The sequence below is a fragment of the Onychostruthus taczanowskii genome, unplaced genomic scaffold (genome assembly GCF_017590055.1).
Source record: "Onychostruthus taczanowskii isolate IOZ18803 unplaced genomic scaffold, ASM1759005v1 scaffold90, whole genome shotgun sequence".
NCBI lineage: Eukaryota > Metazoa > Chordata > Aves > Passeriformes > Passeridae > Onychostruthus > Onychostruthus taczanowskii.
Window position 1 is genome coordinate 246,578 of NW_024506994.1, and position 16,773 is coordinate 263,350.

At 41.4% G+C, this 16,773-nt stretch overlaps 1 protein-coding gene across 3 annotated transcripts in view; it reads left to right on the top strand.

Moving 5' to 3' along the window:
* The window catches only part of CLIC5 (chloride intracellular channel 5), a 77,691-nt gene that overhangs the window by 15,508 nt on the left and 45,410 nt on the right, over positions 1 to 16,773 (top strand). The window contains exon 1 of one of the 3 annotated variants that reach the window (XM_041426218.1): positions 3,217 to 3,559. The exons of 1 other annotated variant lie outside the window; for it this stretch is intronic. In XM_041426218.1, coding sequence (XP_041282152.1) covers positions 3,497 to 3,559 — 63 coding nt within the window. In that variant the 5' untranslated portion in view covers positions 3,217 to 3,496. Of the gene's footprint in view, positions 1 to 3,216; positions 3,560 to 10,803; positions 10,884 to 16,773 lie in introns of those variants that run through there. One more of the 3 variants, XM_041426219.1, reaches the window with a different exon arrangement.

Genomic DNA, 16,773 nt, shown 5'->3' on the forward strand with positions numbered 1-16,773 from the left:
TTAATGGGATGATGTGCTCATATTCATTTCTATATCTCATAAACCTCAAACTATAATGACTTGGCTTATGAGCAGTTCATAATTCAGTGTCTGATGTTCTTGTGTGTAACTCAAAGCCTCTGCTACTTCTGACTTGTGAGAAAATGATAGGCCAAACTAAGTGACTCATTCTTTGCAGTAAAATGAGAGTGTACTAATTATTTATCAGTATCTTACCCTTAATTTGGCTGAAGAAAGAGCTGATTTCATAACATACAAAAGAGCTGTGTAGACACTAAAAACCATTATAGTCGTAAAGGTTCCACCCAGATGTAAGTGATAAGTCAGTTTTATATGACAGAAAAGCAGTAAATGCATGAATAGATTCCTAAAGCAGTGCATATATATAGATATGTAGATATATATATTTTTACTCCTACTCACTGCCTTCTACAATGTTTATCCTAAATTCAACTTCCAGAATCTCTTTCAAAAAATCAGCATTATATGAACAAGTTATGTTGTCTGTTATGTTTGGTCTCTTCTAGGGATTCCATGGGGGTATTTTTGTAAAGCAGAGGTTTTTTGGTTTTGGTTTTTTGGGTTTTTTTTTTGTTTTTTTTTGTTTTTTTTTGTTTTTTTTTTGAGGTGGGCTGGCTTATTCTTTCCATGGATACCTAAAAGCACAGCTAGAACACCAGATGTGTGGTATTTACTCCTCAACTTCTGTAGCCTCTGAGCACCCCATATCAGGTCCTGGGGCAGGGGGTGAGGTAGAAGCAGATGGGGAAGGCAGCTTCCAGTGGCAGCACTGCCCAGAACACCCTGAGCCAGGTGGGATCTGGCCCGTCCCTCCAGCAGTTTGTATCTCGGTTAGTATGGAAATGGCTGCAGGGCACCTTTGCTCCTTTGTATTGCAAAGTTTCCCTTCTGCTTTGCTGAGCCTCAGCACAATAATCTTCATCTGCAAACTAATTACTAATTATAACACACCACTAAACTCAGACAGTAATTGGGAGGGAAGGATTTGAATGTCTTAACACGTTGGGTGTCTACTGAAATTGCTACATCTAGAGTTTGACTTTCAGAAGCGCAAGGCACACACAACTTCTGGAGTGAGGGATGGCACAGGCACAGGAATCAGGCTCAGAAAGCCATAGCTCTCTTCTGCTTAAAAATTACTGCAGGATTTGTCTGACCTTTACATGTTTATCTCATTACCCTGGGCTCAGTGGAAAAAATTAGACACTTCTAGGACATATTTTTTCATTCTAAAATAGACATCTAAATAGGTCACAACTTGTAATACATCACAACTTGTAAGTGCTGATGTTTGGAAAGCTGATTTTATTTCTACCCTTTGATTTAGCATTAGCAGCATTACCTTATTACTGTGCTCATAGCTGGCAGTATCTTCTCTTCCAGAGCCAATGGTCCTGGGATATAACTTGTTCAAACCACTTGCCTATATCAAATCAATGTTTTTCAGTGAGGCTGGAGCTACAGGTAACCTCAGTCAAGATGATCCATTTCCTATAGTTCCCAAGAATCCCTTTTAAAGAGAAATTATGTCACCACGAGGTGCTAGAGCAAAACAACTTTTCTGCAAATCCCAAAAGCTTAAATTGGATAGTTAATAATGCATTGTTTAGGGATGCGTTTCAGAGATACGATGATTGCTCTTAAGTTTTTGGCAGACTTTTATAACTGTAATGCATAATTACAATGCAATGATTCTTTCTGCCACATGTAAGTACACTTAGCCCATGTCCTTGGAAACTTGCCGGTAGGCTTAGGAATAAATTCTACTCTAAATGTTTGGTAATTAATGTGCCTAGTCCAAAAATTACATGTAAAAATTTGAAATCAAAGGAGTAATAACACTTAATTCTCTTATAGTTAACCTTCTAGTTATTTGGATGAGTGCTAATTAGATCTAAAAACCATAAGCATACTTTTACAGTAATTATAATGATGATTATGTTGTAATTACAGTTGCAACAGCATAATGAGATTTACTTGTTAACCATTTCAGTCCTTCATGTAGTGCACATGAAGCAGCTGTTGTGGGAAAATTCCCATAGAACTTACCCAAAGGGCCAAGGAGGTGTTGGCTGTGACTGCTCTGGAGCTGTGTCAAATGCCTACAGAGAGAACTGGAGGTCATCACAGAGGCACACAGCTAAGAGCACTATCAGGAAAGGCGAGTATTTGATCATGTCAAAACCCTCCCCAAAAGGCATCTCTGTGTCAGAAGGGGAAGTAAAACTGCTCATGTCTGGCAGCTTGAGCTGCCAACAACCTGTGAGCCAGAGCTTTGGCAGTCCCGAAACAGGATCGGGGCAGGAGTGTAGGAAGAGACTTCCTGAGGGCAGGAGGACACAAAGTCCCTCCAGGCAGGGATGGGGATGAGGAGGAGGTGCCATTGACCCCTTCACCTCTGCCTGCTGTCCCCTCCTGTGCCAACACTCCCTCCCTTCGTGCCTTTTGGCTGCGTCAGGACTTTCTATAGGTGCCACCTCATGCTCAGGGCTGCTGTGCAGTGCCCTCTGAGTCACGCCAGGAATGCAGGGTGAAGGAAGGGGAGTAGGGATGACAGCAGTATGTCAGCAGCAGGCTGAGGCCCTTGGAACTGTTCTCCCATGCTCCACCCAGCAAATCATTGCCCTTCTGTCCCCCCTCTACAACCAGCACCCCGAGGGACATGCTGAGAAATAGTTATGGGACCCAAACATTGCCGTTCCTCTGCTCCTGAGCTCCATCAGCAGTGGTCACATCACAGGTGCTTCTCTCACCCGAGCACTCAGTTTTGGCTTCTGTACCCCACACATGGCAGGGGCTGCTGAGGCAAAGCTCTGCTTTTCTTCCCATTCCTTGACTGATCCAACAGCAGTGCACTGGCTCTTTTTCTCTTTCCTTTCTTAGCAATAACAATATTAGGACTTTGAACAGCTAGAGGCAGGACAAACACCCTTCAGAAAAGCAGAAAAAACATCACTGTTGCTTAAAGCAAAGAAACCGGCCCAGCTACAGGACTTCCTTCTTCCCTGTCCCTGGTGCTCCCAGCTGTAGAATGAGGGAGGGAACCACGGAAACGCTGAAAACAGGGAAGAGCAGAATTATTTGTTCAGAGACTGATCCTGCCGTAGGTACCAGGAGCTTGTCTCCTCCCCTATGAGTTTAACCCCACCCTCTGTTTTTTTATGCTCTGGGCTATTTTGGGCAGGCAGCGAGGGCTGCAGCTCTGACAGATGAGGATACTGTACCAGAGCACAGCAGCACTTGTTGCTCTGAAGAACTGCCGTAACAGGGACTGCTCCTCTGCTGCCTGCCTTTTCTTAATTATTAATTTAATTGCCTGCAAACTTGTTTACTTGCTTCCGAGCTTTATCATTACAAGTGATGTTTTAACAGCTTTGTGGGAGCGGTTCAGAAGGGAAACTCACACGCCGTGCAGTTGAAACCTCCTTTTGCCACTTAATATCAAGAGATCAGCCGGTAGCCTTGGGGGTGAAAAATGACAGACTCTGTTGCTGCTAATGGGGAAGGGAAGGACCCTGAAATTGAGCTCTTTGTGAAGGTAAGTTGCGCTGTGAACTGGACACTGGTGTGACTCTCAGATCGGCTCGGCTTCTACCGAATAATCAAACTTTAATTTTCTGGCGCCGAGTGGAAGCGGTGCTGTGACAGCCTGTTATCTCCTGCACACACACTCACTCTGCTTTCTTCTTCGTGACATTAGAATTAGGTAATGTTGTGGAGGGAGAGGCAGAGTTCCTGTGTTTTATTGTTAATTCTCTCCCTGTGAGTTTGTTCTGTTGTTCTTAGCCTGCTGCCTGCAATGTACTGTGCCCTAACTTTAGACTTGAGGCTGTAGGCTTCAGGTTTTGCTCTCTGAATCCTGACTTTCTTTTCCATTTTTGGGAAGAGCTAGGGGGTACCAGGGTTTGGTTCCTCAGCAGAGGCTGGCAGGTCTGAAATGCTTATGGACCATAAAACAATAAGGATTGAGATAAGCTGTCAGTCTTCTGATTATATACTGCAATACTTCCTTTTTTTTTCTTAAACTAGTAAAAACTTAATCAGTTTTTACTGTCAGTTTCCTCAGACTGAAGCTCATACTGATTTTATAGAAGGGTAACTGAGAGCAGAAAGCAACTTGATGAAAATATAGAAAAATTACTACAGCTTTTGTGTGGCAGGGTTTCAGAATGTTTGAAGTTGTGTATGACTGTTGGTCTTGGGCTGTGAAAACCTTACCATTAAAATCAGTGGCATGGTTGAAACCTGTGACACATACAACCTTATTAATAGCAAACTTCATGCAAACTCTGTCTCAGTGAAGAGCTCAGATTTTTTGATGTTCAGAGTGTTTTAAGGCCTCTACACACACTGAGGCTGAGATCCCCTATGCCCGTGTAAAATCATGGACTGGCTTGGTTTGGAAGGGACCTCAAAGATCATCTTGTTCCAATCCCCCTGCCGCAGACAGAATCATCTTCCACTAGACCACGTTGCTTAAAATCTTGTCCAGTCTGGCCTGGAACACTTACAGGTGTTTGGTCTCTCTGAGCCTAATCCATTCCTGTAAATCCATTGGATTATTATTAATATGTGGGAGTTATCTCAGACCCTTAGCAAACAGAGCCCTGAATGATTAGGAAAGCAAATTCCAACCCCTCCCTTCTGTCAAGATGAGAGTATGTAATTGCTTTGTACTCCCTGATGGATATTTTGGGCTGTAAGTTGAAATGTCAGCCACATCCATGATGTGTATACACAGCCTCTTCACACATCTTCCAAAACCAGTCAGTTCAGGTGCAGGTGCTGTGACTGAGCCAGCAGTGAGGTCTTTTTCCATAGCAAACAGATTTGACAAGAATTTCAGGTTCATAAGAGCCCTGTACATACTTTTTACAGAGAGCTTAATGTACTAAAATGGACCAGCATGAGTCCATACAACCAGACAATTCACCTCTTACAAGCTGTTTCTACCAAATTATGTTTAATGGAGATGTTTATGGGCTAAAAAATGGGTTTGTGATGTTGTTTGGTACTCTGTCATCAGTCAAATGTGTGCTGGAATGGAAATCTGTAGCTACTGATTTGTTTTAGTTCTTGCAGTATTTCACTGAGGCTGACATGGATGTTTGTGATATGTGGTTCCTTGACTGCATCAGCTGTTAAAGTGAAGGTCATTGCCCAGATTCATTGTGTGAAGCTGTGGATCCATAAGATAGCAGGGAAAATGAGCACTGCATTAAACCAAGCCATGCCACCACCTGAAGATTTATAACTTCAGAAAGAACATTTTTAGTAATGTGACTTCCTGCATAATGCATATTATAGAATTGCATAGAGACTCACATAAAACTCAGAGCTGGAACAGAAGAATTAATTGGTATCTTCCTGGAGACTTTCCATTTACGTTGAAAAATTGCAGTTCTTGATGTTTTGGAAAGGTGCCATTAATTTAATTAAAAGTTTAAAAGGTTCTATAGTAAAGCATGTGACCAGAGTATTAAATTATACACCTCAGAAGTTCAAAAATAAAAAGAGAATATCCAAAGGAGAGACAAGCTGAAAGCTGAAAAATAGGAGAATATAAAAGAATAATGAAGAGATGCAAACTTTTCTGGAGGGTGACTGCAAAGAATAGAATATTAGTAAGGGGAGGTAAACAGGAAGGCTGATCCAGGAGACACTGCAAAGGAGAGACTTATTTTGCCTGTTTTAAGGCAGGAAAGAACAGAAAAGCGGTACCTTCTGGAGGACTGTGAGATACTGGAACAAGTGGCAAATGTAAATGTACTGAACCATGCTTGAGGCAAGTTCTAACGGCAGGGGATGTTGGGATCAATGAGCAATTCCTCATTTCAGTTTTACAGAGGTGATGCTTCACCCAAGGAAAAGAGTTCTGTCCTGCATCCCTGAAGGAGCACACAGAAAAGCAGCAATAAGGCAGAAAATGTAGGGCAGTAGATGTGGCCTGGTAGAAACTGTATCTTCCACCAGCCCAAAAAAAACCAGAAAGGGCTGTTTTTCACCAGCCACAGTGTCCCCAATAAAAGCATTTTCTGTCTCAGGTTAAAAAAAAGAAAGGTGTTACGCAATTGCTCTATTTCCCTTTGCTGTTTGTCAACGAGGAGAGCAGGAGCCTCAGACAGAGAAGCAGGGAGCGGGTTTGTAACCAAAAGAGCTGCTCTGTAACCCAATGCAGGCTGGCTCAGGAGCTGCGCACACAGCCTGGGCACCGCCAGGACACAGCTGAGCTGCTGTGGCAGGGACAGGTTAAGTGGTTATCACACCTATTTGTTATCATCCCCATTGATTTCACTTGTTTTCTAACGGTGCCCTAACCTGGATCTGTGAGGTATTTTTTTGTGAGCAAGTGTTTGAGAGCAAATCCCCCCAAATCTGGGGCAGGACACCAGGAGAGCGATGGTGGGAGCGGGGAGGTCTGCCAGGGAGGTGGTGCTGCCTTGATCAGATGTGCAGCTTGTGTGAGCAGGCCTTTGCTGAACGCTGAAACTCTGCAGCAGCAATTCCCTCTCTAAACTTGTTTGACAGGGAATTGGAGGAGGCTGCCACAGAGAAGGGTTTGATGCGTGGTGTCGCGAGACGCTGGCAGCAGCAGCAAGGGAACGTCAGGAGGTAGTGCTTGCTCTGTGCTCAACCCAGCTTGTTGTAACTCAGGCTGATTTCAATCCTCTGCGTGCTGGAGAAGCAAATTGCTTCTGTATAAACGACAATGACACCCTGCTGGAAGATATATTTAGCTTTTCCTGGCAATCTTGCACCTGTATGCATGAACATAATGACAAAATTGAAATAGTGCTCCTATTACGCGAAGTAATACAATTAAAGCCCATAAGGGAGGACCACAGGACTTGTGGCTTCTTTCTGTTTGCAGTGGAAACAGGTGTTTGGATGTGCATTCCTTGCCTTTCAGGATTAGAGTAGTGCCTAATATGAAAAGTTAATTTGAAGTGAGATACGTTGTACCCATGGAAAACAAAACATGATGCAAAGGGGACTGCATTGCTCAGCATGCAGTCTGGAAAGCAAACAAATCCACAAGTGAACCAAAGCACATTTCATCTAAAAAATCCTCCTGCTTTAGAAACACTCTATAACAAGATATATCCTAACCCATATTTCTGATAGTGAAAAGATGGTGATATCGTGATGGTAGGAGAATGTGTGGTAATCTGGCAGGCAGCTACTTCTAGAAGGAGTCATTGTTGTGGCACTGATGGATTAATATTACGGGTATGTTCATCGGTGTCCTGGGCTGAACCCAAATCAGAGGGACCAGTCGGTCGAGGGAGGCGATTCTGCCCCTCTACTCCACTCCTCTGAGACCCCACCTGCACTGCTGCATCCACCTCTGGGCTCCTCAGCAGAAGGAAGATGTGAACCCACAGGAATGAGTCCAGAGGAGGGCACCAATTGGATCAGAGGGCTGGAACACCTCTGCTATGAAAACAGCTTGGAGAACAGAAAGCTCCAGGAAAACCTTAGAAAACCTTCCAGTACCTAAAGGGGATAGAGACCTTCCACAAGGACAAATAGGATAAAAAGGGAATGGCTTTAAGCTAGGGGTTTATATTTAAACCTATAGCTTTATATATGAACTTATAGGGTTTTTATATATACCTATAGCTTTATATATAAAGTTATAGGTTTATATTAGATGTTAGGAAGAAATTGTGTATGTAAGGGTGGTCCTGGGACAGGTTGCCCAAAGTTGTGAAACCCTGACAGTGTTCAAGACCAGGCTGGCTGGAGCTCTGAGCAGCCTGGTATTGTAGAAGGTGTCCCTGCCCTCGGCAGGAGAGTTGGAATGACATGAACTTTAAGGTCCCTTGCAGCCCAAACCATTCTAGGATTAGGTGAGCAAGAGCTTTTGCTTAAAATGTGCAAGGCTTTGCTTCTCAGTGTTCACCCACAGTCACACTGAACACCCTTCTAGGGAAAATGTGAAGGTGCTGCAAGTGTAGAAATCAAAAGAGACCTCAGAGTCCTTGGACCTCCACAGTCTCTACTTCAGACATTAAACATGTCCCCATCTTCCAGCTGACTGGGCCTGTTAGGATTGTGTCTAAAAGTGATGGCAGAATTTTGTGCCAAGCTTACTGTTCCAAGTGAATGGGTCAGTCAGAGAGCCTGGCTGCCAGGACAGAGAGTCATCAACAGCAGTGTGCTCCATCTGAGCCCCAGGGGCTGCTGCTCTCAGGAAGGTGTTGCTGCCCTTCTTGTGGACACAATTATCCCAGAAATTATCTCAGGGAGGAGCAAGTTGGGTGGGGTTTTGTTTTGCTTTTTTTTTTTTTTTTTTTTTTTTTTTTGGGGGGGGTGCATTTTCTGGATTTTTTAAAAGTTTTTGCTGCTTGAAAGGTGATTTCAAACCAGCCTTGGTTTGGATTCTGGTGAAGTGTTGTCACATAGCCTTAAAGGAAGATACAAATAAAAGTGTTACACCTGTTACAAGAAATCATTCCCCACTGTTGAGGCTTTTGTGGTTTTAATATGACAGAGCCACTCTGATAAGAAAACTGATTTCAGTTTCAGAATTTCAGGGTTATCACAACCAGTACTGTCTTTGCAAACAGGGAAAGATAACTTGGTAGGAACCTTTTAACACTTGATAACAAGACAGACTCTGCAGTGTATTTGATTCATAGACTGCCCTCAAAAAGTTTTTTTTGGTTGATGATTAGAAATCAGAATCAGACCTGGAGGGCTCTGAGTTAATTTCTGTTTTTTGAGAAGTGTGGGTATTTCCTGGGTATTATGAGCTCAGCTTGGCTTTGATACAAAATCATTCCTATGTTTAGCTAAACTTTCTAGATAAAAAGGAAATAACAAAGATAAAAAAAGCACAAGGAAGAATAATGACACTGAAACATCTGGTCCGACCTGTCTGGTGCTCCAAGACTGACCATAACATTTTTTTGTTGACAAGCCTCTCACATTTTGAAAAGCCACAACCACCCTACAAAGCAGATGCGTACAATGTGTGCAGTCTCTGACACCTTTCAGCTGTCACCCTGGAAGTGGTGAGAGCACAGGGTTTACTGTGTATCTTGAATTTTTACCCTTTGGATCTGCCAAGCAGGTGATGGGCACCATGGCTTGTGTCTCTTCAAACTGCTTTTGGTGAGGCAGTGCCTGATCAGCAGCCTGAGTCTCCTCCTCCAGCATCCTGGCCTTGTGCTTTGGTATTGAGGTTACAAAATTTACAAGGTCTACCAGTAGTCTGGACACCAGGGAGGAAAATAATTTTACTAGGTCAATCTGTAATTGAGTTTTGAAAGTTCCTTGCAGGGAGACTCATGTATTTCAATGTAGTGGTTCTGCTAAGATCTTGTCAAATCAGGAGTGACCAGAGTGACAAATCAGTAACAACTCCACTTCTGACTTGCTTGAATCAGGGAAATGCTGTCTGGACTGACCATTGCTCCTCTGATTTTTTTGTTTTATTTTTATTAAGCATTTTCAATAAAATAATTTTAAAAATAGTCAGAGGAAAAACATCCGTCTTGGCAAGAGTTGATTTTGCTTTAAAATTACATCTTAAAAAATAATTCAATAAATTGCCACATAACCACCTAGCAAATGTTTTAAAATTACAAGTTGCTTGTTTTTCCTTGTGATGAAGAAAAACAATACATTAAAGAAGCTTTAGCCTGAGTTATACAACCCAGCGTCTGTGTGTCTGTGTGTCTGTTTTGTCTCTGAGCATTTGGAGGTTTTGTTTTGCGTCAAGACAAGGGCCTCGTTGGTGGGAATATTAGAGACAGGCAGTAAATTGTTTCAGCAGGCCAAGTTTATAAAGTGACTTGGCAGGGATATATTCACTATCCCAGCCACCTTGAACCTAGTCTGGAATGTTGTTAGGATTGCCTGGGAAACTGGTTCTCTAGTTAAGAAGGGATTTCCAGCTGTGTCTCCTGCCTCAGTTCATGGTCTCATCCTTAGTTTATGGTTAAAGGTAAATGATGCCCTGATCTGCCATGGTTTGGGGGTTTTCCTCTATAAACAGCTGTGACTACTTGCTTTTTATTAAACTTGATAGTATTGATATACATGGTGCTTGTGATCAAAACATCTGATTAAAATGAAACATATTTCAATGCTTTTTTGAATATGCATACTTTCTATAAATGGGATCCATTTGAATAAATAAGAATTCAGAAACATTCAGCTTGGGTCATGGCCACAAAAGCAAGTCAGTTTTCTAGTACTGAGTTCAGTGGCAGCAGAATTAGGCCTGCCTAAGTGTATTTGAGATCTTGTTTAAACTCCACTTGCTAGCTCCTTCCTTTTTTCCGGCTTTTCTGAGCCACACAGTCAAATTGGGTAAACACTGTGTTTTAATTTAACCATGAAGAACGGGTGATACTCATAATTATTATTGCTGGTACTTAGAATTAGCCACCAGTGTGTCCTGGGTGTGCTCTATGTTTAGCTGCAGGTTGCTCTTTTTCCTTCTCTAGCAGCTCCCATCCCGTCGGGCTCACAGGTTGCTGTGTCGTGGTTCAGCAATGACCGTGAAGCTCCAGTGTCCTCAGGAAACTTTTATTGGCAATATGTGGCTCTGCTGAGGCTAATCCAGAACAGCAAATGTCACCGGGATCATTTGACATAACATCCCAAAAATACACAGGGAGCCTTTCCAGGAGAGCCAGCAGGAAGTGCGTCTGCCTGTGCTCCAGGATTTAATGTTGGGATCAAATCCACCTGCCTGTGTCAAATAGAGTTTAATGGAAGGCTGTGTAAGGATTGTGTAGGAGAGCACATTGATCATCACAGTAACAATATCATGTGGTTCTTGTGTGGCACATAATTCTTCAAAATGTGGCAGATATGAGCAAAATAATCCCAGCAGTGCTGCAGAGGTAAGAGAAGCATTATTTTGTTAGTAGTATTTCCATTGTTCAGCTAGGAGCTCTGGTAGATTTTTTCAAATTACTCCTTTTTAACAGAGTTAGGCAGATGTTAAAGGGCTGTGCCTTGAAGTGTTACTTTTGTACATGAATAATAGAAGGTTTCAGTGATAAACTTTTTTTTAAGCTAAGGTTGACTTAAAGTCAGGGAGAGTCAGTTGGGATAAGGAAGGGCTTGGTTTTGTGCTGGATTCAGTCTATAAATCTTACATGATGTAGGAAATGAGAGCTGGTACCTAAAGTGCTACAGTAGGTACTTTGTAAATAGCTTGAAGTGATTTGTTTGACATAGTAAAATTTCATGTGGCAATTTCCTTATTCCCTTTCCTTCCTTGTCTCTTGTTCTCCCAATTTTTTCGCACTTCTGTGTTGCTGACATGCAGTAAAATTCATCTAGATGGGGTAGCAGGGCATCTGGAGCTATGAGTTTAAAAAATCTGGTTTTTGTATATCTGAGGAATTTAATCAGCATCATGTATTCCTGGCGTGATTTTTATATTACACTTAAGACTTGGAAATTATTACAGTGGAACAGAAGTAATTCAAAGTGTATCCAGCTGTGTTTTGCAGTTCCAAAGCCAGTAATTTTATCTAATAATACCTAAGGGTGGAACTTAATCTAACTGATTGCATTTACAACATGTCATTGCTGTTTGTTACATAACTTGATTGCCAGTATACACATAAATGTAGAATGATGAGTTGATAGGATTTTTTTTCTCTGATTCTCCTAAATTTAAAGATTCTTTGTAAATTAATATTATTCTATCCCTCTCAAGAATAATTTAATGACACATTTTTTGAATGTTTATGATTTTACTCTTCTGTATGTATGTATATTTTATTAATGGTGGTGTTCACTGGTTGAAGTGATCTTCCATGATTCAGCACATTCTTTGATTCAGTGACTCTGATGCACCACAGAAATGTCGTGGGTACAGTGTCATAGGAGGAGATGTGCTCAGAAAAGAGATTGGATCACAAAGCCCCTGAGATGCAGTTCTCTAACCCATCATAGCAAAGCTTTGCCATGTTAAGATGGCCCCAGTGTTGTCAAAATCCAGATCAAGCTTTTTTTTTCTTTACTTTCCATTCTATGAACAAATGAGCACTTCCACACTCCATCTTAATAGGAAGCAACAGCAGAACTCCAATCATTCAAACCCTCTGATTTTTATTATTTTATATATTTTATATATTTTTATATTATTTTATATGTTTTTATATATTTCTAATCAAACTGTGAAAAGATCCTGCGATGTGAATTTTACATGTTAAGCTTAGTAATATTTCCAGGTTTTGACCTAAATTCTTCACAGGATTTCTTTACTTTTGTGCTTTTCTGCTTCCTTCAGTGACCCAAGGCAAGTTTTTCAGGCTCTCCTCACCTTGATAAAATGCTGATACCAGTCCTTCTCTGGTGCCAAGTTTGTGCACATGTGTTGCATCTTCTCTGCTTTTCCTGCTTGTTCTCACACACAAACAGACTCATAAATTTTTACCAGTCTTGTAATTCCCATGATTTCCATGCTGGTCCCCAAAGCAGCCTGGTTACTTCTTAAGAGGTATTGTATATATGGAGCTCAAGGGCTTCTCCAATTTTTCCCCCTGTGCATTTGATTTCCAAAAGAAATTTAAAGAGCTCCTTTTTATGTATTTCTGGCAACCCTTCAGACAACTGAAATAAAACACTAATTGAATGCATTTCAGGAGGGCTGTGTTGTATTAATGCATCTGTAGGACAGTAGGAGTTGAAACTGTCCCTGCTATAGCTGCTCTGGTGTGAAGGACATTCTATTAAGGAGGATAAAGGTGCTCAGATATTGACAATTTGTTCTTCTAAATCCTCATCTTGATAGATGCTAATTTTGTGTGCAGTGCAGATGACAAGCCCATGGCATTCACCTGTATGTGCTTGCTGCAAAAGGTAATTAAAATGCTCAAGGCCTAATATTCAAGGCTGAAACTGATTTTCATTCCCCCCCCCCTTATGTAAATCCTGCTGTAAAGAAGCAATTTCTGAACTATTTATGTTGCTTCTCTTGCATTTCATAGAAACATAGAATAGTTTGAGTTGGAAGGGACCCTAAAGATCATCATGTAATTCTGTAATTCCCACTCCCCTGCCACACAAGGGCAAGTACACCTTCTACAATACCAGGTTGCTCAGAGCCTTCTCCCAGCCTAACCTTTAAAACTTTCAGGCACGAAGCATCCACAACTTCTCTGGCAAATTTTTTTTTGTTTCTTCTGGTCTAAGAAAAACATCTGACTCAGGTCACTGTTCACCAGTATCTCAGGTGTTAAAACCTGTTCATGATTCTGGGAATAGGGTTTATGCACAGAGGAAATTTGCTTGATTTAGATATGGCTTTAGTTACTGTTTCTCTTAACCAGGAAGATGCTAAAGCAGACATAGTATTTTTCATAACTTCTGCTGCAGGTAAGGACATAAGTGTACTGCTTTACTTCATGGAGAAGGGCTCATCACCTCTAAAGAGACTGTGCTGCTGCAGGCTCCCAGTGGAGTTCAAAGTATGAGGAGCCAATCCTCGTGTGCTCCATCCCAGAAATCTGACAGCTGAGTTCAGCAACTGTCTGTATTCAGAAAAGACTGTTTAGCATCAGTTTTAAATGTTCAGAAGATCGATTTTTTTGGTGAGTTTTGGGTTTTGGTTTTTTCAATTCTTGGTAGTAAAACACAGGGTGATACTAGAAATTCTCCAAACTTCCTAGATGCTGATAGCAATTCAGCATCCTTAGATCCCAGTTCTGCAAAGGAGGCTGTGCAGGCTGGTCTGTGCTTTGGCAGACACCTCTGAACATGACTCTCTTTGCAAAATCCATTCCCTGAGGTAAAAAATAAATACAGATGCCTTTTTATAGCATTTCCAAAGCATTGTACAGTCTTGGTCAGTACTTTACAGGTGCAGAAACTGAGAAGTCATTGCCTTGTGCAAGGAGGGCCAGCAAGAACTTCACCTTGATTCTGTGCTCTGTCCTTTAGTCAATAGGTCTTGTGTCCTTTGGGTTTTGTACAGCACTTAGCATGATTCAGTGTTCCTGTGCCACTCAGTCTCAGTAATTCACAGTAAATAGCCCAATAACAAACACACAAATCATTCTAATCACAGCTATGCATTTTTACTTTCTCTTTTTGCCACTGCTATTAGTAGGGCGGGGTCAAGGTTTAGATTATCTTTTGACTGGCTATCTTAAATAACACACAGAGTTTATGTGTGTTAGGACATTGGAAAAGAAGTAGAAAATAATAATTTTAAGTCTTAAAAATTTCTTAAGATTGCCATCCTGAAGGCTGCCTTTCTCATTTAATTAAAAGAGCAAATATCACTTGACTGCAGTATTAAATGTATCTGCAGGGTCTTTTTAGTACAGTGGTAAGAAGTATAACAAGAATGGTACTTCTTAACAAGAACCACAGAATGGTTTGAGTTGGAATGGAATTACAGACTGTCTATTTCTAATCCCTTTGCCATGGACAGGGACACCTTCCACTAGACCAGGTTGCTCCAAGCCCCATCCAACCTGGCCTTGATCTCTTCCAGGGATGGGGAATTCACATATTCTCTGGGCAACACATTAATAGTTAAGGTCAAATGTAGTCAGAGTAGGAGTAGGTTTAATAGTAATTGTAAAGGTTGCAATGAACCACCAAAGAAGTCATGTCCTGTCTGCCTGTGCTTCAGACCAAGACTAGATATGCTGTCATGAAGCACACATAGCAAGGGACAAGAAAGGAATAAACACACCAGAAAGTTTGCAAACCAGCAGGGTATTACTATGGAGGAGGTTTTGAAAAAACAGAACAGAGCTAGGAATCTTTGTTTTCTGTGTCTCTGAATGGCAGGACAAATTTGGTTGAAGCTAGTCGGACAGAAATGATGCTGAGAGGCTGCTTACGTGTCCTGAGTGTGATAATGGAATGTGATTAATTCAGGTGCTGGTTAAATATGGGATTGCTTATCTTACCTGCCTATGAAACCTGGTTATGCAAGGGCCAGACTTTGAAAGGGCCTCCAACGGCTGAGCTGATGATTGCTGTGCCAGTACAGGTCAGACCTTGAAGATGAGATGAGGAAGAACTAAACTGGGAGATACAAGAGTGGAATTCTCTTTCCGTCTGTTGTTGCCTAAGTCATGCCACAACCCTGTGCCTTGGCTTCATTCCCTATGAAACGTTTGCCCCAACATCCATTTTCATATCTCTGTAGTCCAGTAGCATGTCCAGATAAAATTTCCCCTCTTTTCCCTTTACTGAGTGACTGTAAAAGCTACCCAATATTCATGGATTGACTCCTGACAAAATACTGAATTAATTTTCAGGTTGGGCTGGTGCTTCTCTGTATGGATTGCCAATCTTGTCGTCTTCATGACATTTTAACACCCAAATAAACCCCCTGAATCTTAACACCCAGGGCATGTAGCAGTTGTTCTGCCTGCTGGTGCTTGCCTGTACCTGTGTATTGTCCCAAACAAGTGGAAATCAGAGAATCCAGCCCCGATGGATCATTGCTATTGTTGCTGGTGTTTTTCTAGATTGTGACTCAATTTGTGTGGGTCAACAGGCACGTTGTGTTACTGCTTTCCTTTTGCTTTTAGCTGCTGAATGGGCAACTTCAAACAGATGCAAATGCATATCATGGGGGGAAATTATTTTCTTTCACTGCCCTGTGTTTTGTGATGAGCCATGGCTGCTGATTCAGTGTGCAACTGGAGACCTGTTTTGCTTGTTTATTTTATTTACTGTATTTTTTAAAAAAGCTCTTCCTGAATGAAGAGGGATTGAATAATGGAATATTCTTGCAGGTTCTAGGTTCTCTCAGAATGGCAGTTTTAGTTGTTTTTCTGTGCTTAGTTCTTTTAAATGCCCAGGACATGCCAAGAGGATTCAGTGCAACAATGCCCTTCATTATTAAGTCTATTTTCAGTCTTCAATTAGAATTTGGTTCATTTTAATTCACTTTTCATTCTAAGTGTTAATTCATCCATGCAGTTTAACAAGGAACTCTATTTTCTTTCTTGTACCGAAATGAGCTAAATTTGTTTGTTTTTTTTTTAAATAACAATATCTCTGAGTCTCAAAATTAAGCTCTAGATCCAGTCCTAGGACTGGGTCTTGCTTGAGGTTCAAAAATGATCTTTCCTCTGCTTTAAGCCTTCTGTCCTCAGCGTGGTCCAGGAGGGAGCCACAAGGAGCTCCTCAGAGTGCACAAGTGTAATCTTCTATTACATACTTCAATTCCATATTTACAAATCTTCCATTACATGTTTCTCTAAACACTCCATAAGTCTTCTTGCTATTCAGTCTCTGCTAAAGGCAGGTGAACGTGGATGTGGGAAGACTTGTTTCAGAGTGGGGAGTATCCCCTGCCCATCCTGGCTCGCTGGCACCAGCAGCCCTCTGACCTGTGCTTGGGGGAACACCCCGTTCTCTTACTGAGCTGAATCTCTGCTCGATGCCCTCATGATTCAGAGTTTATCTCAAAACAGATGATTCAAGAGTAATAGTATTTCTTAGAAATGCTGACTGTAGACAACTCCTCAGGTTCAACCTTGAAGAGCTGGGGAAGGATGTGGCCAAGATGGGAACTTCAGAGAAGTTATATAACTTTTATAGAAAGTTATATATTTTTAAATAAAGTTATATAAATATTATAATCTTCATAAAGTTATAATTAGTCCCATGACATCCCTTTCACTCTGGGCACCAAGGATTATTAATTTTTAAACTTACTAAAATTATTTGAATATTTATTTAACTTTTATTTTAAGCCATATACAGGATCTTTGAAAGTGAGTGCAGCATTAGTGCTAATCACCT